The sequence below is a fragment of the Theropithecus gelada genome, chromosome 8 (genome assembly GCF_003255815.1).
Source record: "Theropithecus gelada isolate Dixy chromosome 8, Tgel_1.0, whole genome shotgun sequence".
Taxonomy (NCBI): Eukaryota; Metazoa; Chordata; class Mammalia; order Primates; family Cercopithecidae; genus Theropithecus; species Theropithecus gelada.
The window spans coordinates 16,607,177-16,633,666 of record NC_037676.1 but is presented as its reverse complement, the minus strand read 5'-3'; the positions used below and the strand labels follow the sequence as shown (position 1 = coordinate 16,633,666).

Sequence of the window (26,490 nt, the reverse complement as noted above, 5' to 3'; positions counted from 1 at the left end):
AGATTTTGGTCTTTCCAAATCCTCAGTGTTTAAATGGGCCTGTGAGAAAGCCATAATAACAGCTTGCAGACCCAGAGGGTACAGAACAGAGAAAAGAAGGAACAGGTATAGAGGATGGTGATGTTACTCTCCTACACTGCCCTCTCGCTGAAAGTAGCCTGCTGGTTGTAGGGGAAAACAGTTACAACTCTGTCAGGTGATATCAAGATGATGTTCTCAGTTTCTGCAACATTCCAAATTACATATGTTGTACTGCTGTTGTCTAAAGGATGTATTCTAAATAGCCTCTGTCCCGGATAGCGTGAAACTATAATAAACTAAATTATTTTGACTTACTCGCCTTTATGTAGAAAGAGGCCAGTATTTGGCAGGAAGTAATTTAGAGGTAACCCGTTTGGATGGTGTTCGGGGCCCGTGTTCATTCCAGCTCTTTCTTCAATGGCCTGCTCTCTGAAAGTCTTCCTTTCTGTCATCACTGGCATCCTTCTGGCCTTCAGTGACATGTTTGCCTTACCAATTGATTGTGTGTCTCAGCTGGTCTCACTGGCCCGATTCATTGGACATTTAATGAGGTGCCTTCCATGTTTAAGGCCGTTTCTACTCTCTTTTAGGTGCACTTTACATGTGTCTGTAAATTGAATGACCTGTAATTGGAAACCATCAACCTTTGTTGATTGGACATTTTACTGATTCCTTATTGCCATGTGCGTGTGAGTGTGTGTCTACATAATGCACATACGTACCTAAACATATACATACATATATACCCCTGAACACATACACATGTATACGTAGACATAATGTGTGTTTCTTTCCTTGCCTTCATTTTTCTGCTAAGTTACTTTTTACCACACCAGCCGTCTTTCCTACACAAAAAGCCTCAGCTTTGCTCTCATCCTTCTCCTCTCTGAACTCTTATCAATGGATCTTGAGATCTAGGAGATAAGTGTGGTATTTATATACCTCTGAATGGCAAACAGTCGTCCTGTCCTGTGAGATCATCCTTTTCAATTAAGCACATAGATTTGAGCAGCATCCATGGGCAAATATGAGGAAAGAAAAAGATAACCTGTTTGGCCAGCATGGCTAGTCAAACCAATGCTGGAGATAAAGGAACTGATAGCCAGATCACCCCTGAATCCATCTGAGTCGCATTCAGCATTTCTTTCCCACTGCTCACCGGGTGGCTAGCACCTGCTTTCTTATTTGTAAATGTGTGTGTTGTGTCACTTGGACTAGTTTCATGCGACCTGGGTAGCCATGTGGGTTCAGGCGATGTTACTGATGTTATGAATCGCATGGACATTGCAAACACTAAGTCTCGAAAATGCAAACACTATTTCTTGTTTGCAGTGAAGTAGGAAAATACACTGTGATAACTACCGTTGATTGAATGCCAGTGCTGCTAAGTGTTTTTTGTTTTGTTTTGGGTCTTTTTTGCATTTTTCATGTAGTGTCTTCGCTGCTATTATAAGGTGGATGCTCTTTTATTCTTATGGAGAAATTGAGGCGCACAAGTTAAATACTGAAACGTTTTAGAAAACTGTTTAACTAGAGGTAAAATGTGCGATTGTGACTAAGCTTTAGCTATTAAAATAATTTTGTTTATTAGATTAACCAGTTCTCTCAAATTCTAATTAGCGCAGGTTTGATGGTAGAGAGGTCTGTGTAGTCTTATCCCCACTTCATTGTAATCCCTTCATTGTCTGTCCGTTGTGTTGCGTTCATCCCTCTTCATCGCCTCTGGGAGATCCATGAGCCTACCCAAGACTCGGCTGAAAAAGGATCAGGATTTTATGGCAGATACAGAGGCATGATTTGGGATTGGTTGTGTGTTATGAGGTGAGGAGCAGCTGATTGGAGTTCATAGGGACGACGTGCATTGCTCCAACAGGCCGCTGAGTTATCTGTGCTACTAAACATAGAAATCTAAGTGCACACTTGAAGGGAGAGGGAAGGCTAGTAACACCTGCCTGTAATATGGATGGGGAACAATAATTACTTACTGAATTGTGGGACAAAATTTTACATGCAAAATTATGGTCCATCAGAAATGGAATTAATTTGTCGTGATGAAAAGCTTTTTTTCTGGAATATAAGTATTGTAGTATTTCATGTAGATATCAGCTCCTAGACAATGGGGAACTTGAAAATGCTTTGAGAAGAAGAAAATTCATTCACTGTGATTTTGTTTAAATGTACATTTCCAAAATTGAGTATGCTTTTCTTTTGTCTAAATCACAACCTGGGTGTCTGCTAGTTAACAGTTTCGTAAAACCTCATACATGTACCAGGGCCCCCAGTTACACAGCATTATTTAGAGAACGAAGTAATTATTTATGACAGTGGAAATATAAATAGAACCACAGTTCATGACTTAGGTAATAGCCCATCTCCAGCTACGGACATAAATCTAGATAACATTTCTATTTAGGTGACTGGTGTCATTGTGGCACATACCAGAGTCACCCTACCCGTCTCAGGAGCAGATCAGTGGAACAGATGATGGTTATTTTTAGGCATAGGTTTATACTGATAAACCACGACATGGCACACCCTTAAAAGCTATTTCAGTTTAGTAACAAGGGCCGGAAAATAATATTCCTATAGCAACAAAAATAGTTATAGAATTCATCCACCAGAGATACGGCCCAGCTCCCTTGATAAGTGAGTGGATGTTGCTATATCCTCAGAAATTGCTACTCGTAAGTTAAAGAGTAGGAAGCTGGAGAAAGGATATGACAGAATACGGCTCGGGCTTGGACTTTGTACAGAAAAATGAGAAGAGAAGAGGTATATAATAGGGAAGATGAGGATGGCTGACAGAATCATGAAGGTTCTTGAAGCTGGTCATGGGAAGATAATACATGTTGCTACTCTGGGGCTTAGAAGGTGATGATCTTCCTGAAGCCAACACTGGAGACAATGGTTTGGCAATGGTGTTACACTCACTGAGAGAATTCTGAAACTGGAAATCAATTGGAGAATTGTCCAGAGCCTAGACTAAATCTTTGCAGATATTTAGGAGAAAAAAAATGGGAGGTATTTCCCATCAGTGATAATTAGGTTAGAGCTCTTAAGCCATAGTTGATTTTTTCATAGAAAACCAATTCACATGAACCTTCCCTACTAGATCATTCTACTCCAAGATTTCTGTGACCACTTATGATTGTGTGCTCAACATAGAAGCACTAGGTAGAGAATGAACTGTCTTTCCAAATTTTGGTTTGGGTAATCAAATTGGACACTGTCGTTAAGACTATGCCTCTCATATATCCTTATAGATGTTATCTAACCCTCTCAAAAAACCCTTTCATCATTTCAAGATGATATACCTCTCATTACAGGTACAGAGGTCCAGCTCCATGGTACACCATAAATCTTGATTTACCACCCTACAAAAGATGGCATGAATTGATGGTTGACAAGGCACCAATGGTATGCTATGATGCTTAAATCTTTTATTTATTTTTTATTTTACTTATTTATTTATTTATTTATTTATTTGAGACAGAGTCTCACTCTGTCACCCAGGCTGGAGTGCAGTGGCACGATCTCAGCTCACCGCAACCTCCGCCTCTTGGGTTCAAGCAAGTCCCCCACCTCAGCTTCCCGAATAGCTGGAATTTACAGGCACCTGCCACCATGCCGGCTAATTTTTGTATTTTTAGTAGAGACAAGATTTTGCCATGTTGCCCAAGCTGATCTCCAGCTCCTGACCTCAAGTGATCCTCCCGCCTTGGCCTGCCAAAGTGCTGGGATTATAGGCATGAGCCACCATGCCTGGCCATATTTTTTATTTTATTTATTTATTTTCCCCCCAAGGACTTGAAGATTGAGTGTTAAATCTTTTATTTCTAACTTTATTAAATATTATTGTATTTTTAAAAGAACACTTCATGAAATTACCCACAGAATATGCTTTTGATACCTTTCTGCTATATACAATAAATGACAGTAGAGGAAAAGAAGTCATTCCTCTGTAGCCTTTGTTCTGTTTTGTAAACTTTATCTTGGTTTCTTTCCCTTTATGTCATCTCCCTTCATGTAAATCATTAAGAATTATATTCACTTTAAAGATAAAATTAGACTTACCGTATTAATATATTAATTGAGGCCAGGCATGGTGGCTCATGCCTGTAATCAATCCCAGTACTTTGGGAGGCTGAGGAAGGTGGATCACCTGAGGTCAGAAGTTCAAGACCAGCCTGGCCAACATGGTGAAACCCCATCTCTATTAAAAATACAAAAATTAGGCTGGGCGTGGTGGCTCCCGCCTATAATCCCTGCACTTTGGGAGGCTGAGGTGGGTGGATCACAGGGTCAGGAGTTTGAGACCAGCCTAGCCAAGATGGTGAAACCCCGTCTCTACTAAAAATACAGAAATTAGCCAGGTATGGTGGTGTATGCCTGTAGTCCCAGCTACTTGGGAGGCTGAGGCAAGAGAATCGCTTGAACCCGGGAGGCGGAGGTTGCGGTGAGCCAAGATCGTGCCATTGCACTCCAGCCTGGGCGGCAACAGTGAAACTCCGTCTTAAAAAAAAAAAAAAAAAAAAAAATTAGCTGGGCATGGTGATGCACGCTTGTAATCCCAGCTACTTGGGAGGGTGAGGCAGGAGAATCCCTTGAACCCAGGAGGCAGAGATTGCAGTGAGCCGAGATGGTGCTACTGCACTCCAGCCTGGTGACAGAGCGAGACCCTGTTTTAAAAATACATATATTTGGCCGGGCGCGGTGGCTCAAGCCTGTAATCCCAGCACTTTGGGAGGCCGAGGCGGGTGGATCACGAGGTCAGGAGATCGAGACCATCCTGGCTAACATGGTGAAACCCCGTCTCTACTAAAAATACAAAAAACTAGCCGGGCGTGGTGGCGGGCGCCTGTAGTCCCAGCTACTCGGAGGCTGAGGCAGGAGAATGGCGTGAACCTGAGAGGCGGAGCTTGCAGTGAGCCGAGATCGCGCCACTGCACTCCAGCCTGGGTGACACAGCGCGAGACTCTGTCTCAAAAAAAAAAAAAATACATATATTTATATATATATATATTTAATTATATTTATATATTTAATTATATTTATATATATTTAATTATATATATTTATAAATATATATTTTATATTTATATTTTATATATATATAAAAATTGTCAAATAGCACTCTCTTTTAGCTACATATGGGTAAGCCAAAAGGTAATCTTGACAGCATTTCATTATATCTTTTAGTAAGCATTTTATTTATTTTTCAGCTAAAAGTTATAGTGAATTCTCTGAAGAATATGGTAAATACATTCGTCCCAAGTGGAAAAGTTATGCAGATAGTGGATGAAAAATTGGTAAGAAATATTATTTCTCACAATAAATGTTAAGCACATACACATTACACACAAAAATCAGAAAATGCTCTGGCATTCATTTAAGGGCATAATTCAACAGCCTCTTCGCAGGAACTGGGACAGATGTGCGTGAATCTAGCTCACTGTGAGAACTTCAGAGGGACTTAAATTTGGGGGATTGGTCATATTAGGGTAACAGCATAGCAAAGTATGGTTTCGTAAAAGGATGGGACTACATTACGATACTGGGCAGATAAACATCCTTCATCTGGGAATATGGTGTTTCCTTCCCTTTATGAGTGAGTTCACTATTGAAGACTTGGTTTTTTTTCTTAGGTATCTCAGGGACATTCAGATATTTTTTTTCCTAGATATGACCAAATTATGACCAAATGATGTACTCAGACTGGCCCCCTATTCTGTAGAGTTCCTCAGTAGCTCTGACCCCAAAACTCATTTGGGTTGAGTGTTTCTGCGCAATCACCAAACCATTTCATTTTCATTCTGGTCATCCAGGAAGACTCCCATTTCTCACTCCATTTCTCAGCCCCATTTTTGTTTACGCAGAACCGATGAAACACCTAGGGCCTGGCCCCTAGAACTGTTAAAGGGATCCTCATTGCACTTGATGGCAGATTTTGGGCACTAATGACATTTGGGGTTGGGCGGCTTTTTTTTTTTTTTTTTGAGACCTCACTTATCTCTGTAGCCCAAGCTGGAGTGCAGTGACGTGATCATAGCTCATAGCTGCCTTGATCTCCCAGACTCAAGGGATACTCCTGCCTCAACCTCCTGAGTAGCTGGGACCACAGTCACGTGCCACAACACCCAGCTAATTTTCTGAATTTTTAGTAGAGACGGAGGCTTGCTATGTCACCCAGGCTGGTCTCCCAACTCCTGGGCTCAAGCGATCCTCCCGCCTCAACCTCCCAAAGTGTTCTCCCAAAGTGTTGGGATCATAAGTGTGAACTGCCATGCCCGGCCTGGGTTGGATATTTCTTTGTCATGGGGCTGTCCTACACATTTCAGGATGCCCGGCCTGAAGTGGATATCTCTTTGTGGCAGGGCTGTGCTCTACATTTCAGGATGCCCAGTCTGGAGTGGGTATCTCTTTGTTATGGGGCTGTCCTGTGCATTGCAGGATGGCCCTTACCCAGGTATGCTGGTAACACCCCCTCAGTTGTGACAACCAAAAATGTCCTTAGATATTTCCGAATCTCCCATGGTTGAGAATCATTGCCCTAGTGGCTGAGTGCTCTGGGCACATCCTCCCTATGACACTAGTACCTGCCAAGCACCAAACCCATTATCCCTCATGTTCATGCTCTCAGAGCTTTTGTTTCAGGCTATCCTTTATGTTCATACTTACCAGACTTCCTCAAAACAAAAAACGCTGGCAGGAGCAAAAGAGGATGAGGTCCCCACGTACCCCATATGCCTTAATCTCCCCTCTACTCTGAATGTTATCAGGGAGGGCAGCATTGCAGAGTGTTTTTGTGCCACGCCTTGGAATCGGACAATACTGGGTTTTAAGGCTGGATCAGTCACATTGTAGCTGTGTGTCCTAGGGAAAGTTCCTTAACCTATGAAACCTCAGTTTTCTCATCAGGGAGAATAATACTAATATGTATTTCATATGGTGGTTGTAAGGATTAAATGACATACTGTGTATAAAGCATAGTGCTTGGATGTAATAAGTGTTTAATAAATACCCATTGTCACATTTGTTTGTTAAATGGCTGGAACATTCCACTTGGGCAATGCTTTGAGTTCCTAGGGGAAAAAAAAATAATATGCTTAGGTGACACTGCATATAATTACCAAGTTGGTTTAAAAAATGAGATTTGTGAATTTTAAACACATTATCTCAGCAAAAGGCTGTGACCTTAAGTTGTGATCTAGATGTTAGTAGTTGCCATTGAGAATAAATATATGGTGTCCACCACTGAATTTGCTTAAAGTCTATGGTTTGCTAAGAGAATGCGGTTACTTCATGTTAGCCAAAGATCAGCCATTAACCATGACACAAGGCTGTGGATAGACTAGTTCAGGTTTATCTCCGTGCATGTGGGAAGGAAATGGTAAGAAGGGTATGTGCCAATGGCTACAGGGTGAATTCATGCAGAGACACAAGGAGTGCTTGTTTTGATGTTTTTGTGGTGTGGGTCAGGTTAGGTCATCCAGGTGATCCACGTGGAATTACTTTCGTTCCTGCCTTCGCTGGAGAACGATGGAAAAATAAGACAGGAAAAACAATCTGAGAATCTGGTCTATAGTATATTATATAGAATCTTTTTATAACTACATGATGTAAAAATGCTTTAAAAAATAACTCCTATCACTTATTGTGATAGCAGTATCTAGAACAAATTATATGTCAAAGAACTAGATTTCAAACTATGTTTTTTAGGTTAAATGCTTTTATTAATATATTTGTTTTCCAGCCTGGCCTACTTGGCAACTTTCCTGGCCCTTTTGAAGAGGAAATGAGGGGTATCGCCGCTGTTACTGATATACCTTTAGGTAAAGTTCACTTAGAAGCTTTAAAAAAAAAAAGTAATTAAACTCTTTTACAAATTTCCATTGAGGTGTGATATACATACAGCAACGTGCACAGGTCTCACGTATACAGCTCAGTGAAGCTTCAGAAATGCATACATGCACGTAGCCATGACTCAGATCAAGATACGGAAGAGCCCAGCACTCCACAGTGCTCCATCATGCCCCTTTGCAGAAAATACTGCCTCCTCCAGTAACCACTATTCTGACGCCACCGTAGATTAGTTTTGCCTCTTCGTGAACTTTATATAAGTCGAACTGAATGATATGAACTGTTGTGTGTGATTCTTGTGCTTTCGTTATGGGTAGTGTGCTACTCCATGAACAGGGTATTTGAATTGTTTTCAGATTTGCAATATTAAGAATAGATGAATTATAAATATTCTAGTACATTTTTGGGGGTCTATGTGCTCATTTTTCTGGATATATACCTAGGAAGTGAACCGCTGGGTGATAGAGTAATTGTATGTTTAGCCTTGTAGATTCTGCCAAACAATTTTCCACAGTGATTCCAGCAGTTGACAGTCAGCAGAGTGTGATTCAGTTTTCTCCACTTGATAATTCTCCTCTTAAGAGTGTCAGTCTTGTCTTTTTCCTTTTTTTCTTTGATAGTGTCAGTCTTTACTTGAGCCTTTTTGTTGAGTGTCACAGTATCCCATTTTAGTTTTAATTTGCATTTCCTCGATGACTAATGAGATTGAACACTTTCTTGACTTTTTTTTTTTTTTTTTTGGTTTCTTTGTTTCTTTTGGAGAAGGGCTTGTTAAGGTCTTTTGCCCTTTTAAAAATTAGATTGAAGGAATTCTTTACATACTTTGAATATAAGCCCTTTGTCAGATGTATGGATTCTGAATATCTGCTCCCAGTCTGTGGCTTTCATTTTTATTCTCTTACTGGTGTCTTTTGATGAACAGACATTTTTAATTTTAGTGAAGTCTAATACCTCAGTCTTCTCTTTTATGAGCAGTGCCTTTTGTATCCATTTAAGAAATCTTGGCCTAGGCCAAAGTCGTATATATGCTTATGTATTTTCTTCTAGATGTTTAATGTTTACTTTTGACATTTAGGCCTATGATCTATTTTGAATTATTTTTGTATATGCTATACGACTTAAAGGTCAAGGTTCAGGATTTTCTCATATGGTATATCCAGTTAGTTAAACACTATTAATTCGGAAGGCTATCCTTTCCTCAGCAAATTGCAGTGGTGTCTTTGATATAAATGTACAATACATATATATACACACGCACACACGTGTATATGTATATACAAACAGGTGATTATATATATGTTGTTTTGTTTGGAGAATTACTGTTAAGTTTCATTTACCTGTTTGTCTTTCCTTGTATCAATGCTATTCTACCTCAGTTACTAAAGCTTTATAGTAAGTCTTAAAATTAGGTAGTATAATTCTTCCAACTTTGTTTATCTCAACATTTATTTAGGTTATTGATTTCTCTGAGCAGTATCTTTTGTTTTCAGGGAGAAGGCCTTGCATGTCATTCATTAAAATTATTCTTAGATATGGATGGTTTGGGAAGCTATTATTAAAATTTCAATTTAAGCTTCATGGCATGTAACGAAAAAGATTTTCCCCACGACCCCAAAAGTTTTATCTTTAAGATACCAAAGCAGTAGTGTCGTTATTTTAAATAGCCAATAGTACCTTCATTTTATAAGAGAGATGACTGAGAATTTGTGAAAATCAGTGGCCAGTTTTGTGTGCTGCTGCTTTAAAAAAATGATTTAAAAGATAGTCAACATACTGGAAATAGCTGCTAACTGCCTTTATGAAAAACACGTCTAATTCCTTTATTATGTAAAGAACTCTAGCAAATCAATACCAAATATAAATACCTTATGGATTAAGAAGAATAACATGATGTATAAGTGATGTAAATTTATATAATTATAAATTATTATAAATTTATAATAAAGTAAGTAGAATTTCACCAAATTAGAAATTTAATGCAAATAAAATAAACATTGGATTTGGGTGGAAAAAACATGTTGAGCTTAACATGTTAATGTTAAATAGGACAGAAATGAAATGTGTTACCTATCTTTGAATTAAATGCTAAATAGCAGTATTACACATTTTGGGAAAGTATTCAAAAAATAAAATGCCCTAGAATGGAGTGTCTTGGCAGCTCTGTACTAATTTTATTAATAGTTATTGATTAATAGTTCTTGAATCTCCTTTTTCACCTTAGAAATTTTAGTCACAGTTTAAAAATCTGGGCAAAATACATTTCAAGAAAACAGCCAAAAGCCAGTTGTATTAAATGATTGTATTTACGCTCCCGAAAGAAAAATCAAAATGAAGCATTTTGATAAACATTTTTGACATGATGTTGGAGAACAGGTGCAACTTGCCCAGATGTTCAGCTGGTCCAAAGGCTGCCTCCTTGGTGACTTGTTTCATCTTGAGTCTAGAGAGTCTAGGCTGGGGAAGAAAACCACCGTCCAGCCGGCCGTTCCGGCACAGACCCACTGGCCAAAACACACACTCACACAATGAAAATACTTAAACTTTTTCTTAAAACAAATTTTTCTCCCATCGTCATGGTTCTGTATATTAACACAAAATTTTCCTTTCTTTTCTCATAGGAGAGATTATTTCATACAATATTTTTTACGAGTTTTTTACCCTTTGTACTTCGATAGTAGCAGAAGACAAAAAAGGTAATTGTGCACTCAGGGAGGGTGGGCAGTATGAAGCACTACATAAAGAAGAATCTTCTAAATAAATGGAATTAGAACTTCTAAACTTTGGGCTTGCTACATAAATTCTGTGTGTGTTGCATAGAGCTTTTTATTTCTTGGTAAATTTTTTTTTTTTTTTTTTTTTTTTTTTTGAGACGGAATCTCACTCTGTCGCCCAGGCTGGAGTGCAGTGGCCGGATCTCAGCTCACTGCAAGCTCCGCCTCCCGGGTTCATGCCATTCTCCGGCCTCAGCCTCCCGAGTAGCTGGGACTACAGGCGCCCGCCATCTCGCCCGGCTAGTTTTTTGTATTTTTAGTAGAGACGGGGTTTCACCATGTTAGCCAGGATGGTCTCGATCTCCTGACCTCGTGATCCGCCCGTCTCGGCCTCCCAAAGTGCTGGGATTACAGGCTTGAGCCACCACACCCGGCCTATTTCTTGGTAAATTTTTATGAGTGTACTGAAAATTCTCCTTATTTTAAGATTACTGTACTGCCTATTAAAGTTGAATTCAAACATGCCAAAAACCTGGAAGAAGTGTTTCAGGGCTAGAAACATTCTTCTTTTCCTCATAGTCTACTTATACCCGTCCACATGATTTAATAGAAGTGCTCACAGGAGGTACTTACTTATCTTCATGTATGTCATGACATCTGTCCTTTTCTTGAGGCCCAGAACACACATTGTCTCATCCTTTCCCAGCCAGGTGACCCAGTGTGTACCAGTCTCACTTTCTCGTATTTTTCCTAACTGGTCCCCAGAGTACAAAGCACAGGACAACTTCGCTAACTCGCCGTGATCCTCGACCTGTACTCTGGGTATAAATCTGCCTGTACCTTACCCTTGAGGTGTCCTGCTCTAGGGGATGATGCCTAAAGGGGAACATTGGATGAATCCCAGTAATTGAGGCTCAGATTTCTGTGTCCTGGTAGAACCATGTGATAGTGAAACAAAATATGACCATTGATTCCTTTTCCCATATTCTGATCTTACCTGAAACCTGTGCTCTCAGATTTTGTGGGGTTGTCTGGCAGATTGACAGTGACAACAGTCCCATCTAGTGAAGGCTTAGGATATTAGGATGTTTCTTTCTTCTTGTTTGAAGAAACAGTTGTAAATATAAATTAGTCAAAATTAGAGGCCAGACACGGTGGCTTACACCTGTGATCCTAGCACTTTGGGAGGCCAAGGCGGGTGGATTATCTGAGGTCGGGAGTTTGAGACCAGCGTGGCCAACATGGTGAAACCCCATCTCTACTAAAAAAAAAAAATACAAAAAAAAACTAGCCGGGTGTGGTGGCATGTGTCTGTAATCCCAACTACGTGGAAGGCTGAGGCACAAGAATTGCTTGAACCTGGGAGGCAAAGGTTGCAGTGAGCTGAGATCGCACCACTGGACTCCAGTCTGGGCAACAGAACGAGACTCTGTCTCAAAAATAAATTAATTAATCAAAGTTAATTGTCCAGCTTTGATTTAGAATCTTAACTGCTATTACACGTCTCTTTTGTCTACCTTTAAATAGGTCATCTAATACATGGGAGAAACATGGATTTTGGAGTATTTCTTGGGTAAGTAAAGAACACAGGGTCAGGCATGGTGGCTCACACCTGTAATCCCAGCGCTTTGGGAGACTAAGGCCAGTGGATCACGAGATCAGGAGTTTAAGACCAGCCTGGCCAAGATGGTGAAATCCCATCTCTACTAAAAATACAAAAATTAGCCAGGTGTGGTGGCCGGCATGTGTAATCCCAGCTACTTGGGAGGCTGAGGCAGAGAATTGCTTGAACCTGCGAGGCAGAGGTTGCAGTGAGCCAAGATCCTGCCACTGAGCTCCAGCTTGGGTTATAGAGCCAGACTCCATCTAAAAAAAAAAAAAAAAAAGCTGGGCTTGTGGCTCACGCCTGTAATCCCAGCACTTTGGGAGGCCGAGATGGGCGGATCATGAGGTCGGGAGATCGAGACCACCCTGGCTAACACGGTGAAACCCTGTCTCTACTAAAAATACAAAAATTAGCTGGGCGTGGTGGCGGGCACCTGTAGTCCCGGCTACTCGGGAGGCTGAGGCAGGAGAATGGCGTGAACCCGGGAGGCGGAGCTTGTAGTGAGCGGAGATCAGGCCACTGCACTCCAGCCTGGGAGACAGAGCGAGACTCCGTCTCAAAATAAATAAATAAATAATAATGGGCAATGGCATATAACCATTCATANAAAAAAAAAAAAAAAAAAAAAAAAAAAAAAGACCACAGGAACTGTTTAATTCTATAAGAAGAGTAGGTTGTATTACATTGACGAAAAATAAGTCTCAAGTTACACCCAAAATGTGATCATAAGTGAAGATAAATGGATTACTGAGTGTTGAGACAAGAGGGGCACACTCTTCTATTGTATGTGTCCATCTTGACCTTTCTGAAAAAATAAGAGTGTTGTAATTAGCATTCTGTGTTTGAATCTGAGGCTCACTATTTATAAGCTGTGTGATATTGGGAGAGTTACCTGACTTCTCTGAACCTCAGTTTTATCGTTTGGAAAACAGAATAAAGGTACCATATTGTAAAGGTCTTGTTAGGATTGATCATGGTGACTCAGTAGATAAAGCTCCCAGTGTAATGCCTGGCCCTCATCATCATGTTCGTCATTATTATCACTGTGTTTCTTAAATGCCACTGAAACTTGTCTTTTGTAGGTGGAACATAAATAATGATACCTGGGTCATAACTGAGGAACTAAAACCTTTAACGGTGAATTTGGACTTCCAAAGAAACAACAAAACTGTCTTCAAGGCTTCAAGCTTTGCTGGCTATGTGGGCATGTTAACAGGATTCAAACCAGTAAGGACTCTGTTGTTAAATAATTACACAGGTAGCTTTTTGTCCTATTAGTGTTATGTAAAAGGTGAAATCTAAGAATATGAGGACCTAAAGGGAATTTGAAGCCCCATTTCACCCCCTTGTACTTCTTGTCACTTCATAGGTATGAGATCCCGTGGTAGAGACGAGTAGAAAGGAAAAGGAGGTTTCTGAGCCTGTTCTAGGATAGAGCATGTGGCCGGGTGTCAAGGGCTGGGAATCACAATCTGGGATCTGGTCCTGGGTCTGCCACTGACTTAGGCAAGTCAGGCGTTCATTCTCTGCCCTTCAGTTTCCTGTCCAAAAAACGTAGCCAGTGATACCCCACCTACTTATGTCACATACTAGAATCAGAAATGCTTTGAACATTTTAAAAAGCCTTGCATGGTTTTGATTTATATTTGCCTTCCCCATTACCCAAGCTAGGCCTTTATATCCTACTCTGAAGTACAGTGGCGACAGGGCCTTAAAGCGCATGGTTGATGTTTCTGACTTCATTGCTTTGTCTTTTTCTCAGGGACTGTTCAGTCTTACACTGAATGAACGTTTCAGTGTAAATGGTGGTTATCTGGGTAAGTAGAGCATTCTCAAGTGAAATGGGAATCTCAGAGCTTTTTTTATGAAGATGACTGGACTGTGCCTTCTGGTTACATAGTCCAAGTTCTTCCGGTTCCTAACTGGTTACCAAGTCTAACCTCTTCTAGTTCCCGACTGGTTACATTGTCCACCCTCTTCCGGTTCTTGACTGGTTACAAAGTCCAGCCACTTCCGGTTCCTGACTGGTTACATAGTCCAGCCTCTTCCGGTTCCTGACTGGTTACATAGTCCATCCTCTTCCGGTTCCTGATAGTTACATAGTCCAGCCTCTTCCGTTTCCTGACGGTTACATAGTCCAGCCTCTTCTGGTTCCTGACTGGTTACATAGTACAGCTTCTTTCGGTTGCTGACTGGTTATACTGTCCAGCCTCTTCCGGTTCCTGACTGGTTATGTAGTCTAACCTCTTTGAGTTCCTGACAGTGTGTTCGATCTCTTCCAGGTATTCTAGAATGGATTTTGGGAAAGAAAGATGCCATGTGGATAGGGTTTCTCACTAGAACAGTTCTGGAAAATAGCACAAGGTAAAGTGTTTCGTTGCTTTACTATCAAATAGTTATTTTAAATTACTCATATTTAAAAATAAAAATATTTGTTAAGCTCCAGCTTAACAATTCTTTGAGGAGCTATTGCAGAATTTCTTAGGTGAACCTCTGAGACTCGTGGAATTGTTCATGTTTTCTTTGTGCATATTGTGTGTTTTGTAGCGAAGAAATGAATTACTTAAAATTAGCACTAGGGATACTGACATTCTGAAAGGCACCTATGAATATTTTTGGTGTACAGAAAAAAAAATCACCCACACACGAAAGAACAATCGTACAGTAAAGTCTTCATTTAAATGGTAGTACAGACCAGGCACAGTGGCTTATGCCTGTAATCCTAACACTTTGGGAGGCTGAGACTGGCAGATCACTTGACCCCAGGGGTTTGAGACCAGTCTGAGCAACATGGCGAAATCCTGTCTCTACAAAAAATACAGAAATTAGCCAGGCATGGTGGCACATGCCTGTAGTCCCAGCTACTCAGGAGGCTGAGGTGGGAGGATCACCTGAGCCCAAGGAGGTCGAGACTGCAGTGAACTGGCATCAGTCCACTGCACTTCACCCTGGGTGACAGAGTAAGACTCTATCTCAAAAAAACAAAATAAATAAATACAAAATGTAGTACATATTAGCCTGTAAGTTATATCCTGCTTTGGTATAGAAATCTTACAATAGCAAAACTACCTTTCCTTCATTCAGCCTGCACTGCGTCCAGATAAATGGGCATCAATCCTCCTTTTAATACTTCCCAGGGAATAAGATTTAATGTTAGTAGTGTTCTTTGATAACCCACTTCAATTTTCCATAGTCCTAATTTTCAAGAAGGTTTACTTTCAAGAAGGTTTACTTTCTATTCTCTAAGTCCTATATACTGTAATATTATTTCCCTTTGTTCTGTTGTTCAGTGAAAGGCATGGACAGTAAGGATGGAAGATGATCTCTCGAGGCCACTTTGTTTCTCCTTCAGATTAGAGGGACTTACTAAGATTCCCACTTCCCATCTCAGTGTTCACCATACAGGGTCAGGGATTGCTTTTCCCAGAGTCATTGCTCACCATCCTTTTTTACAGATCACTTTGTGGCTGGGTGTGGTGGCTCATGCCTGTAATCCCAGCACTTTGGGAGGCAAAGGCAAGAGTATCGCTTGCACCCAGGAGTTCGAGACTAGCCTTGGCAACATAGTAAGACCCCATCTCTAAAAATAAAAATAAATAAAGAATACGTTCCTTAGATACTTGTTTTCCTTTAGTTTCTACAGAGCTAAACATTTCCATTCTAAGTCATCTAAAAATGTTTCCCACCATCATCCTCAGCAAACTAACACAGGAACTGAAAACCAAACACCGCATGTTCTCATAAGTGGCAGCTGAACAAAGAGAACATGTGAACACAGGGAGGGGAACATCATACACAGGGCCTTTCGGGGGGTGGGGTAAAAGGGGAAGGAGAGCATTAGGACAAACACCTAATGCATGTAGGGCTTGAAACCTAGATGATGGGTTGATGGGTGCAGCAAACCACCATGGCACATGTATACCTATGTAACAAGCCTGCACATTCTGCACATGTATCCCAGAACTTAAAATTTAAAAAATAAATGAAGTTATTTACTGAAATAAAAAAAAGTTTCATTTTTCTTTTTAAATGTTTCTATATAGTTATGAGGAAGCCAAGAATATATTGACCAACACCAAGATACTGGCCCCAGCCTACTTTATCCTGGGAGGCAACCAGTCTGGGGAGGGTTGTGTGATTACACGAGACAGAAAGGAATCATTGGATGTATATGAGTAAGTAGATTTGTTAAAGCAAAAGAAGTAGAAACAAAAGCATATACTGACATACTTCAAGTTTTAAGGCTGTAGCCTAAGAGGGAATCTCTCTTTTTGTATCTAGACTCGATGCTAAGCAGGGTAGATGGTATGTGGTACAAACAAATTATGACCGTTGGAAAAATCCCTTCTTCCTTGATGATCGCAGAACGCCTGCAAAGATGTGTCTGAACCGCACCACCCAAGAGGTACCTTTGCAGGGTCATCTTTAGAAAGAAACTGTTGCCACGAAACGTTCTCTTGGTTCTGCCATTTTTCTTTGGCCTTCAAGTAATTTATAAACCTCCTATTATTCATAGTATCTCTGGTCACTCTCCACTGATTTTTTGTTTTTTTTTTTTTTAACTTAAAGAGCAAAATCATGCTGTACTTTCCCTTTCTGGTTCTAATGCGGGATACCACTCTGAAGTTAAATAACAAAGAGGCATTTTTTTATTTTAAATTTAAGAATTTAAAAAGGGGAATGAGAGGAGGAAAGTAATCCCTTAAAACTGTTACCTGTGTTTCTAACAGTGACTCCCACTGAAAGTCTACTGCGGGGATGGAGGGGAGGTTGATTAAAGAATGTCTGGACCGGGCGCGGTGGCTCACGCCTGTAATCCCATCACTTTGGGAGGCCGAGGCGGGTGGATCATGAGGTCAGGAGATTAAGACCATCCTGGCTAACACAGTGAAACCCGGTGTCTAACAAAAATACAAAAAAATTAGCCGGGCATGTCGGCGGGCGCCTGTAGTCCCAGCTACTTGGGAGGCTGAGGCAGGAGAATGGCGTGAACCCGGGAGGCAGAGCTTGCAGTGAGCCGAGATCGCACCACTGCACTCCAGCCTGGGCGACAGAGTGAGACTCCGTCTCAAAAAAAAAAAAAAAGAATGTCTTGGTTTCTAGTGACCCATGTGTATAGATAAGGCTGTTGACTTCGTATTTAACTTACTGAACAAAACCTTTTGTGTGTGTTTTAGAATATCTCATTTGAAAACATGTATGATGTCCTGTCAACAAAACCTGTCCTCAACAAGGTATTTTAAATATTATATGTTTATTTGCCTTAAGGGAAAGAATTTGGCCCCGTGTTTTATCTTTCTCTGTTATCTTTGATCAGTTTGAACACAGAAATTATGTTCACCTTAGGGCTGATTTTTTACAAAATGTTTTTGTGTGGCTAAAACTCTATTTTGGAATACAACAAAGAAAATGATCACTGAGGCTTGATAGGTCAAATCTTGTTTATAGCTTTATTTACATGGCAACTGAATTAAGTCTAGCATTTTACTCTTAAGCGGTATCTATTAAAAAATCTCACACTATGTAACTAACACCTAAACGTCGACAAAGCAAAGTCTGAAATCCATTTTCAGATGGAGCTCTGTGTCTTGGTGGGTTAGGGTTTCCCTTAAACTTTACTACATCTGTTTATCTTTTCCCTACACTGTAGATTTTTAAAAATGCAAAAAGTTTCCTAATCATCCCACCACTTGCTAACAGTCATTCCCTGAAGGTTCTGAATATGCCCCCTTAATTATGCCATGTGTTCCTTCTTTTTTTGGCTGTTTTCCACTGCTCTCCCTAACGTAAACATGCCACCTTGCCAGGACAAATCCCTCCTAGCCTTTAGCATCCAGGTCATCCTGGCTCTCGCAAGAAGCCTGCCTTCAGTTCATGGGTCCTGCCATACTTGGTGTTTTGCCTACACCATCTTTGAGCAAGTCACCATCTCGTGACCGTAGTTTGTGTGAACCATGAGTTTAGGTGTGTGCCTTCTGATCTGGGTGCCTGCAGTTTCCCCCACTGTATTGGAAATGCTTTAAGGATAGGGATAGCCAAAGCTCCACGGTTTATACTCCATAGGACACCCGGAGGCCTCCCAGGACTGCCAGCTGTGCGTTGAGGAGGGTTAAGGCAGTCTTCAAGCACTGGGGGTGAAGCAATGTGCTGTCAGGAATAAGCTCCTGTAAGGAGCTGGAGATCATTTCCGGAGCCTTTTTATATTCATTACGTGAAACAGTGATCCTGTTGAAGTTGGTTGCTTTAATTATTTGATGAGACTGTATAATGATTAGCTAATTTTACATTATACTATATTAATATAAATATATACATTATATAACATGCTTTGCATATATTAACGTTATATTATTTAATATTAAATAACTTCCTAAAGCAAATTCAGCAAGTATAGAAATGCTAATATATATCAGAACATCTCTGAATTGAAAACGTCCTTAAAGTAAAAATAACTTTTCTTTCAGCTGACCGTGTTCACAACCTTGATAGATGTTACCAAAGATCAGTTTGAAACTTACATCCGGGACTGCCCTGACCCTTGTATAGGTTGGTGAGCACACGTCTGGTCTACAGAACGCGGCCTCTGAAACATGAAGACACCACCTCCATGTGACTAAATACTGCAGCTCTCTGATCCTCCAAAGACTAAGACTCGGGGCAGGTTCTCTTTGAGTCACAAGCTTGTCTTCCTGCAGCTGTTGACAATTGACAGACTTTTTTTTTTTTTTGCCCTATCAGTTGATTTTTTTATCTTATTTACAGTAAGATTTTTATCTTATTTACAGATAACTTCTTTAGGGGAAGTAAAACAATCATCTAGACTTCATTGAGTTGTGTTTCACTTTGACATTTGGGGATCTGGTGGGCATTCGAACCATGGCGAGCTCCACCTCCGTGGAATAAATGGAGATTCAGCGTGGGTACTGAATCCAGCACATCTGTGTGAGTAATGGAACAGTAAACACTCCACATTCTTCAGTTTTTCACTTTCACCTACATATTTGTATGTTTTTCTGTATAACAGCCTTTTCCTTCCAGTTCTAACTACTGTTAAAATTAATATACATTACCTTTGCTGTTAGTGACAGCAGTATCATTTTATTACATATGGTTAGAGGGATGAGACAGACATTCACCTGTATGTTACTTTTAATGGGCAAAAAATGCGCCTTTGACTCTAAATAGCACTTTCAGGGGTTCAAGAAGTAATCAGTATGCAAGGCAGTCTTTTATACAATAATTGAAGTGTTCCCTTTTTCATAATTCCTCTACCTCCCAGTAACCCTAAGGAAGTTGCTAACTTAAAAAACCGCATCCCAGTTTCTGTGAATTTAGTAAATAAACAAAGACATGTGGAAAATAGGAAGTGAACCCATTATTTTAAATTCTCGTAAGTAGCATTCATGTAATAAACAGGTTTTTAGTTTGTTCTTCATATTGACATGTCATTTGAAAGAAATGTTAGTAGTTACTAAAATGATGTTACTCTGTTTTTCAGAAATCAAACTACTTATGAAAAGTACTAACAGAACTTGTTAACCTTTCTAATCTTCACAATTAACTGTGAAATATATGCCGTTTGTGCAAGACCATGTGTCCACTTCATTTTGTATAATCACAGTTGTGTTCCCGACACTCAATAAACAGTCATTGGAAAGAGTGCCAGTCAGCAGTCATGCACGCTGATTGGGTGTGTACATCTGTGTTGGTTTGAAGGTGGGGGGTTATTATCGAGAAATACAAGCTGAACATCGTATCTGAATTAAATAACAAGGGTTATGTAAGTGGGTTATTAAATATGACTAAACGGTCACAATCTTACTCTTACATGACTAATACCACCTCTTAACCAGATACTATCAACCCAATTTGCAGGCCTTTAAAGGCAGTTTTTCCCCCAGATAGGAGGTGCTTCCACAAAACTTTAGTGATTCCAAGATTACTTTAGTGAAGCGAGAGGAATTATAAGAGGATTTACATTAAAATAGGATTCGATTAATGAAAAAAAAAGTTTACTCAGATTTTCTACCTCTTATAAAAATGAAGTCAGGTAAACTTGTTGTGTTTTTTTATTAATGTAGTAATCTTTGATATGCCTGATAATAAAGAGGTGAGATGCTCATTGTTTCAGACCAATTTCTCAGGAGTAAATCACAGTTTACAAGAAATAACAGATGTTAAGATTTTAAGAAGTAATTGTTTAGTGGTAAAGCAGTTTTAAAATAGGATATACAGGATAAGCCTATTTATATAACACTTTATACATGTACTTATGCATAACTAGATACACATCTAGAATATCAAAAGATGACTGGGAGGATATTATCCAAAATGCCAACTGTAGTTCCCATTGGGTAATGGTAAGTGCTATTTTAATTTGGAGAGGATAAAACTTAGTAGCCATTGGACATTAATGAGACCATTTTTAGAAATACTATAAAAAAAAAAAAGGTCCAGGTTGAATCCAAAGCATGGGCTATATCTCATATCCCTGCCTAGGTTTTGGGAGTTTGATTTTGAATGGAAGGCTAAATCCTACCTGTATTCCTTCACACATGGAGCTCCTCAGTCACTCATCTTAATTAAAGCTCCTACTTACCCCTTTATGTACCAGGCCTTGTGCTTGATAACATGCTTGACCTAGATTACCTCCTCAGCAAACCCCGGTATCACTTGTAATCACACTTGCCAACCATGGAACAAAGGGTAACTTGATGAAAGTTGCATTAATAGAAGGGCTTAGAGCCAGACTTTCAGCCAGGTGTGTCCAACCCCTGTGCTCTTATCATGACACCCGAGTTCTTTTTTTTTTTGAGACGGAGTCTCGCTCTGTCGCCCAGGCTGGAGTGCAGTGGCCGGATCTCAGCTCACAGCAAGCTCCGCCTCCCGGGTTCACGCCATTCTCCTGCCTCAGCCTCCCGAGTAGCTGGGACTACAGGCGCCTGCCACCTTGCCTGGCTAATTTTTTGTATTTTTTAATAGAGACGGAGTTTCACCGTGTTAGCCAGGATGGTCTCGATCTCCTGACCTCGTGATCCGCCCGTCTTGGCCTCCCAAAGTGCTGGGATTACAGGCTTGAGCCACCGCGCCCAGCCCCGAATTCTTTTTTTTCTTTTTTTTTTTTTTGAGACAGAGTCTCTCTCTGTTGCCCAGGCTGGAGTGCAGTGGCGTAATCTTGGCTCACTGCAAGCTCCACCTCCCCGGTTCACGCCATTCTCCTGCCTCAGCCTCCCGTCACCATGCCCAGCTATTTTTTTTTTTTTTGTATTTTTAGTAGAGACAAGGTTTCACCGTGTTCACCAGGATGGTCTCAACCTCCTGACCTCGTCATCCGCCTGCCTCGGCCTCCCAAAGTGCTGGGATTACAGGCGTGAGCCATCACACCTGGCCCCCGGCCCGAATTCTTAACTTTGCAAGTAGGATTGAGAAACAGCTCTGTCCTGTGAGACCCACACTTCTTCTGCCGTGGACCAGGCCACCGTGCTGAGCCTGGACACCACTGTGTCACTGCCTTCTACTTGTTCTATGTCGATTATTAATGTTCCCATAGGGATCAGAAACCCTTTGGTGTTAGGAGCTGACGGGTCACTTGTTTCTGACTACCCTGAGGCTGAATCATGCTCAGCTTGTGGGGAATGCGTTAAGAGCACCTCAGTCTTTCTGTGGCTGTGACCCAGGAGTACATGAAAAATATGAAATGTTCTGAAATTTTTAAAAAGTCACTGTAAAAGCTCACACAGTCATTGAAGTTAGTCTCACAAAGTGAAGGATAGTTTTTGTTTATTGGTGACAATTTACAAAATAGTTGCCAGCTTAGCATCACATATGACAGATGTGGCCAGCAGGCTCCAGACCACACCGAGCTGCATGCTGGCCCCATCTACAAGCCTGGGGAAGTGTGGCTGGGCTCCTCAGCCTTCACAACTTGTGGAGGTTGGTCAACTCACATGAAAATCAGTCCTCTCTCTTTCCCTGGCACTCCCTCCCTCTTATGTTGATAAAGTGGGTTTCCAAGCCAGGTGGCACAGGGGATACTAGACTGGTGTGTGTTGGGCAATTCTCTGGCGGTTCTTGACATCTTCAAGGATGCTTGTCTAGGCAGAGGACAGATTAGTTTCCTGACTACGGTAATAAAGGTCATCGTCTACCTGTAAGGCAAAGGTTGGATGAGTTGGTTGGACAAGAAGCCCGTCTTGTAACTCGAGGGGTTTCCTGAGCTTAGGGTTCCTCAGCTAGGATACAGATGATACATCATAAATTGGGTTGTCACACATCATCTCCTTGGGGGACTTGGGGGGTGGCACATGGAATTCCCAGAGTAATACAGTCCTTTGCCTTTGACCCAGGAGTCTGCCAGCATCCAGGAAGCTGTGGAAGGCTAGGTCATTAGCTTGCAAGCAGGGTAAAATCTCAGGCGTTTCACAGTGTCTCAGCCTTCGGGGCAGCTGGGAAGGGTCTAGGCATGCCAGCCCCTGGGCTGCCTCCAACAGCCCCGGCTTCCTCTGGGGCTCTTTGAAGGACAGGCTTGGACAGTGATATGGTTTGGCCCTGTGTCTCACCCAAATCTCATCTCGATTTTTCAGGGGAGGGACCAGGTGGAGTTGATTGGAGCATGGGGGTGGTTCCCCCATGCTGTTCTCGTGATAGTGAGTGAGTGAGCTCTCGCGAGAGCTGATGGTTTTAAACTGTGGCACTTCCTCGTTCTCTGACTTGCTTCTCTCCTGCTGCTTTGTGAAGGTGTCTCCTTTACCCCTTGCCTTCTGCCATGATTGTCAGTTTCCTGAGGCCTCCCCAGCCATGCGGAACTGTGAGTCAATTAAACCTCTTTCCTTTATAACTTAGCAGTGTGAAAACGGACTACTACAGACAGAGTGGGATAGACTGCACCCCTCTGTGGTCTCACAGGCTGGGAAAGGAGGTGTGGGGCATGCACGGTATGGAGAAAGTTAGTAAAAATCACTGGCCCTGTGGACCAGAAGAGACCTGGGCCAACTAGGTTTTGCCTCTTGTCAAATATAAAATCCACATAAAGATACCTAACCATTCAGCCCTCATTGGGGGCCCTCCCGATTACTTTTCACCAAGACCCAAACCTGGCTTGGTCGTCCCAGTCCTCAGTGGTAGCAGTAACACCTGGAACTTGTTGCTCCCATTGCAAGGTTGAGCAATAGCACCTGTCCTGCCCATCTCACAGACAAGCAGCCTGTGGCACAGCTGGAGTTTGTTCCAGGTGCGCGGAGCCCAGCACACAGCCCCGCTGCAGAGGCTGGAGGGAGGTGCAGAGGCAGTGTGGGCTCTTGGTGGATTCAGCTCCAGGCAGTAGCCCAAACATTTACTTCACATGTGTCTGATTCCTGTGTCCATTTGTAGCTGACAGGCCAGTCTGGAGGCATCTCAGCTGGCTGCCTGTGACTGTTGTAACATTTCAAATGCTTTCTGCAAAATAGGACATTGTTATTTTAAAATACTTGATTGGTATTTTTCTTTTCTCCTTTTTTTTTTTTTTTTTTTTGAGACGGAGTCTCGCTCTGTAGCCCAGGCTAGAGTGCAGTGGCCGGATCTCAGCTCACTGCAAGCTCCGCCTCCCGGGTTCACGCCATTCTCCGGCCTCAGCCTCCCGAGTAGCTGGGACTACAGGCGCCCGCCACCTCGCCCGGCTAGTTTTTTGTATTTCTTAGTAGAGACGGGGTTTCACCGTGTTAGCCAGGATGGTCTCGATCTCCTGACCTCGTGATCCACCCATCTCGGCCTCCCAAAGTGCTGGGATTACAGGCTTGAGCCACCGCGCCCGGCCCTTTTCTCCTTTTTTTTTCCCGAGACAGTCATGCTCTCTTGCCCAGGCTGGAGCACAGTGGCGCCATCTTGGCTCACTGCAGCCGCCACCTCCCAGGTTCAAGCAATTCTCCTGCTTCATCCTCCAGAGTAGCTGGGATTACAGGCAGCCACCACCACGGCCAGCTAAATTTTGTACTTTTAGTAGAGACGGAGTTTCACTGTGTTGGCCAGGCTGATCTTGAACTCCTGACCTCAAGTGAGGTGTCCGCCTGAGCCTCCCAAAGTGCTGAGGTTACAGGCATGAGCCACAGCGCCTGGCCGATATGGAAATTTTGATTGAATTCAAAACTCTTCCCAAGGTAATTTAGTAGTACATGTATCAATGAAAGTAAAAAAAAAAAAAAAAAAAAAAATTAGTTTTCAAATGTAATTCCAGTTTCTGTGAATCCTTGAATGCTTATACAACACTGTTTTAAATTTAGCAATTAGGCATACAAATTGATCCTTAATGATTTTTCTAAAATTTGAGGAAATCATAAAGTCTTGGCCAAGAATTGTGTATAGCAATTTCAAACGGAAAACAGGTTATAAAAACATGTTAAGAAAATGGCTGGGCCGGGCGCGGTGGCTCAAGCCTGTAATCCCAGCACTTTGGGAGGCCGAGACGGGCGGATCACGAGGTCAGGAGATCGAGACTATCCTGGCTAACATGGTGAAACCCCGTCTCTATTAAGAAATACAAAAAACTAGCCGGGCGAGGTGGCGGGCGCCTGTAGTCCCAGCTACACGGGAGGCTGAGGCCGGAGAATGGCGTGAACCTGGGAGGCGGAGCTTGCAGTGAGCTGAGATCCGGCCACTGCACTCCAGCCCGGGTAACAGAGCAAGACTCCGTCTCAAAAAAAAAAAAAAAAGAAAATGGCTGGGCTCTGTTGCTCACGCCTGTAATCCTAGCACTTTGGGAGGCAGAGGTGGGTGAATTGCCTGAGCTCAAGAGTTCAAGACAAGCTTGGGTAACATGGGGAAACCCTGTCTCTCCATAAAATACAAAAAATCAGCTGGGCAAGGTGCCAGGCATCTGTAATCCCAGCTACTCAGGAGGCTGAGGCACGAGAATTGCTTGAACCCAGGAGGCGGAGGTTGCAGTGAGCCAAGATCATGCCACTCCAGTCCACCCTGGGCAACAAAGTGAAACTGTCTCAAAAATAAATAAATAAAATAAAATATATATATATATATATATATAGTTTTGCATTTTTGACGTGTAATATCTCCCCTGATACCTTCTGTTCATGACTTAGACATTTCATAATTAATAAAAAGAAAATGTAATGAATTTTTCACCAAGTCCCTTACCCTGTCGTTTACAAACACTATCCTTTTCAGTGTGTACTGCAACACGCAAACAGGCCAAAAGATAACCAATCTCTTATTGTTTCCATTGCTTCATCACCACCTGGGTGACCAGCGACGCATGACTTAACTCCTTGCATCCCCATGTCTGCCTTTGTAAAATGAGGGTTTAAATCCAGTTTTCTCGAAGGATTCCACTAGCTTGATAAATCTCGATTCAAATTGCATCTCAGTTTGGCAGGGAATCCAGTAGCAGCCAACACCCAGATGTGGTTGGACTTGTCAGAACCGTTGTAGTCTTTGTTAGTCAGACACATGCATGGGTGAAATCCAATCAAAACTTTCATATCAAGTATTTCAAAATGATGCTCTACTTGGCAGAAAGCACACGGTTTTGGCAGTCATGGGCAAGTAGCCAAGATGCCTCCAAACTGGCCTGTGAGCTGCAAATGACATTTTATACATGTATAACATATACAAAATATGATGTATATTTTATATACATATATACAATTTATATATACACATACATATAATTTGTACACACGCAGATTTACAGTAAATATGTTTAAATGTGAAACCATAGTACCTAGTTCAATGCTAACCCTCGTTGAATGTCAGAAAAACACAGTAAGGCTGGGCATGGTGGCTCACACCTGTAATCCCAGGACTTTGGGAGGCCAAGGCAGGAACACTACATGAGGCCAGAAGTTTGAGACCAGCCTGGACAACATTGTGAGACTTCATGTCTACTAAAAATCAAAAAATAATTAACTGGGCATTGCAGCGTGCACCTGTGTCCCAGCTACTCAGGAGGCTGAGGCGGGAGGAGCACTTGAGCCTGGGAGATGGAGGTTGCAGTGAGCTATGATTGTGCCACTGCACTCCAGCCTGGGTGACACAGCAAGACTCTGTCTCAATTAAAAAATATATATATATATATTACATTATGCTCTATGATAGTTTAGTGGCCTACAGAAATTCAGCTCTTCCCATGTTGTGGATACGAAATAATGAGGAGGGGTTGATAGCATTATTTCACAATATTATGATAAGAGGAGTTTTAAGAAGTCAACTGCAAGGCCATGCATGTCCAATGCTGTGTGTGGGTGAGTGAAATCTCCTTATGCCAAGGAGCTGTAGCCAAGGGGAGATTACTTGATGCAT

At 41.7% G+C, this 26,490-nt stretch overlaps 1 protein-coding gene across 3 annotated transcripts in view; it reads left to right on the top strand.

The window, feature by feature from the left end:
* Positions 1-19,863, top strand: part of ASAH1 (N-acylsphingosine amidohydrolase 1) — a 30,811-nt gene extending 10,948 nt beyond the window's left edge. Inside the window, exons 3-15 of one of the 3 annotated variants that reach the window (XM_025394668.1) lie at positions 1,455-1,475; positions 3,348-3,438; positions 5,244-5,330; positions 7,775-7,853; positions 10,500-10,574; positions 12,120-12,165; positions 13,281-13,425; positions 13,961-14,015; positions 14,481-14,562; positions 16,242-16,373; positions 16,480-16,603; positions 17,376-17,432; positions 18,663-19,863. In XM_025394668.1, the coding sequence (XP_025250453.1) occupies positions 1,455-1,475; positions 3,348-3,438; positions 5,244-5,330; positions 7,775-7,853; positions 10,500-10,574; positions 12,120-12,165; positions 13,281-13,425; positions 13,961-14,015; positions 14,481-14,562; positions 16,242-16,373; positions 16,480-16,603; positions 17,376-17,432; positions 18,663-18,752 (1,084 nt within the window). In that variant the 3' untranslated portion in view covers positions 18,753-19,863. The remainder of the gene's footprint in view (positions 1-1,454; positions 1,476-3,347; positions 3,439-5,243; positions 5,331-7,774; positions 7,854-10,499; positions 10,575-12,119; positions 12,166-13,280; positions 13,426-13,960; positions 14,016-14,480; positions 14,563-16,241; positions 16,374-16,479; positions 16,604-17,375; positions 17,433-18,662) is intronic. The other 2 variants (XM_025394667.1, XM_025394669.1) reach the window with 2 other exon arrangements.
* Positions 19,864-26,490: the final 6,627 nt, after the last annotated feature.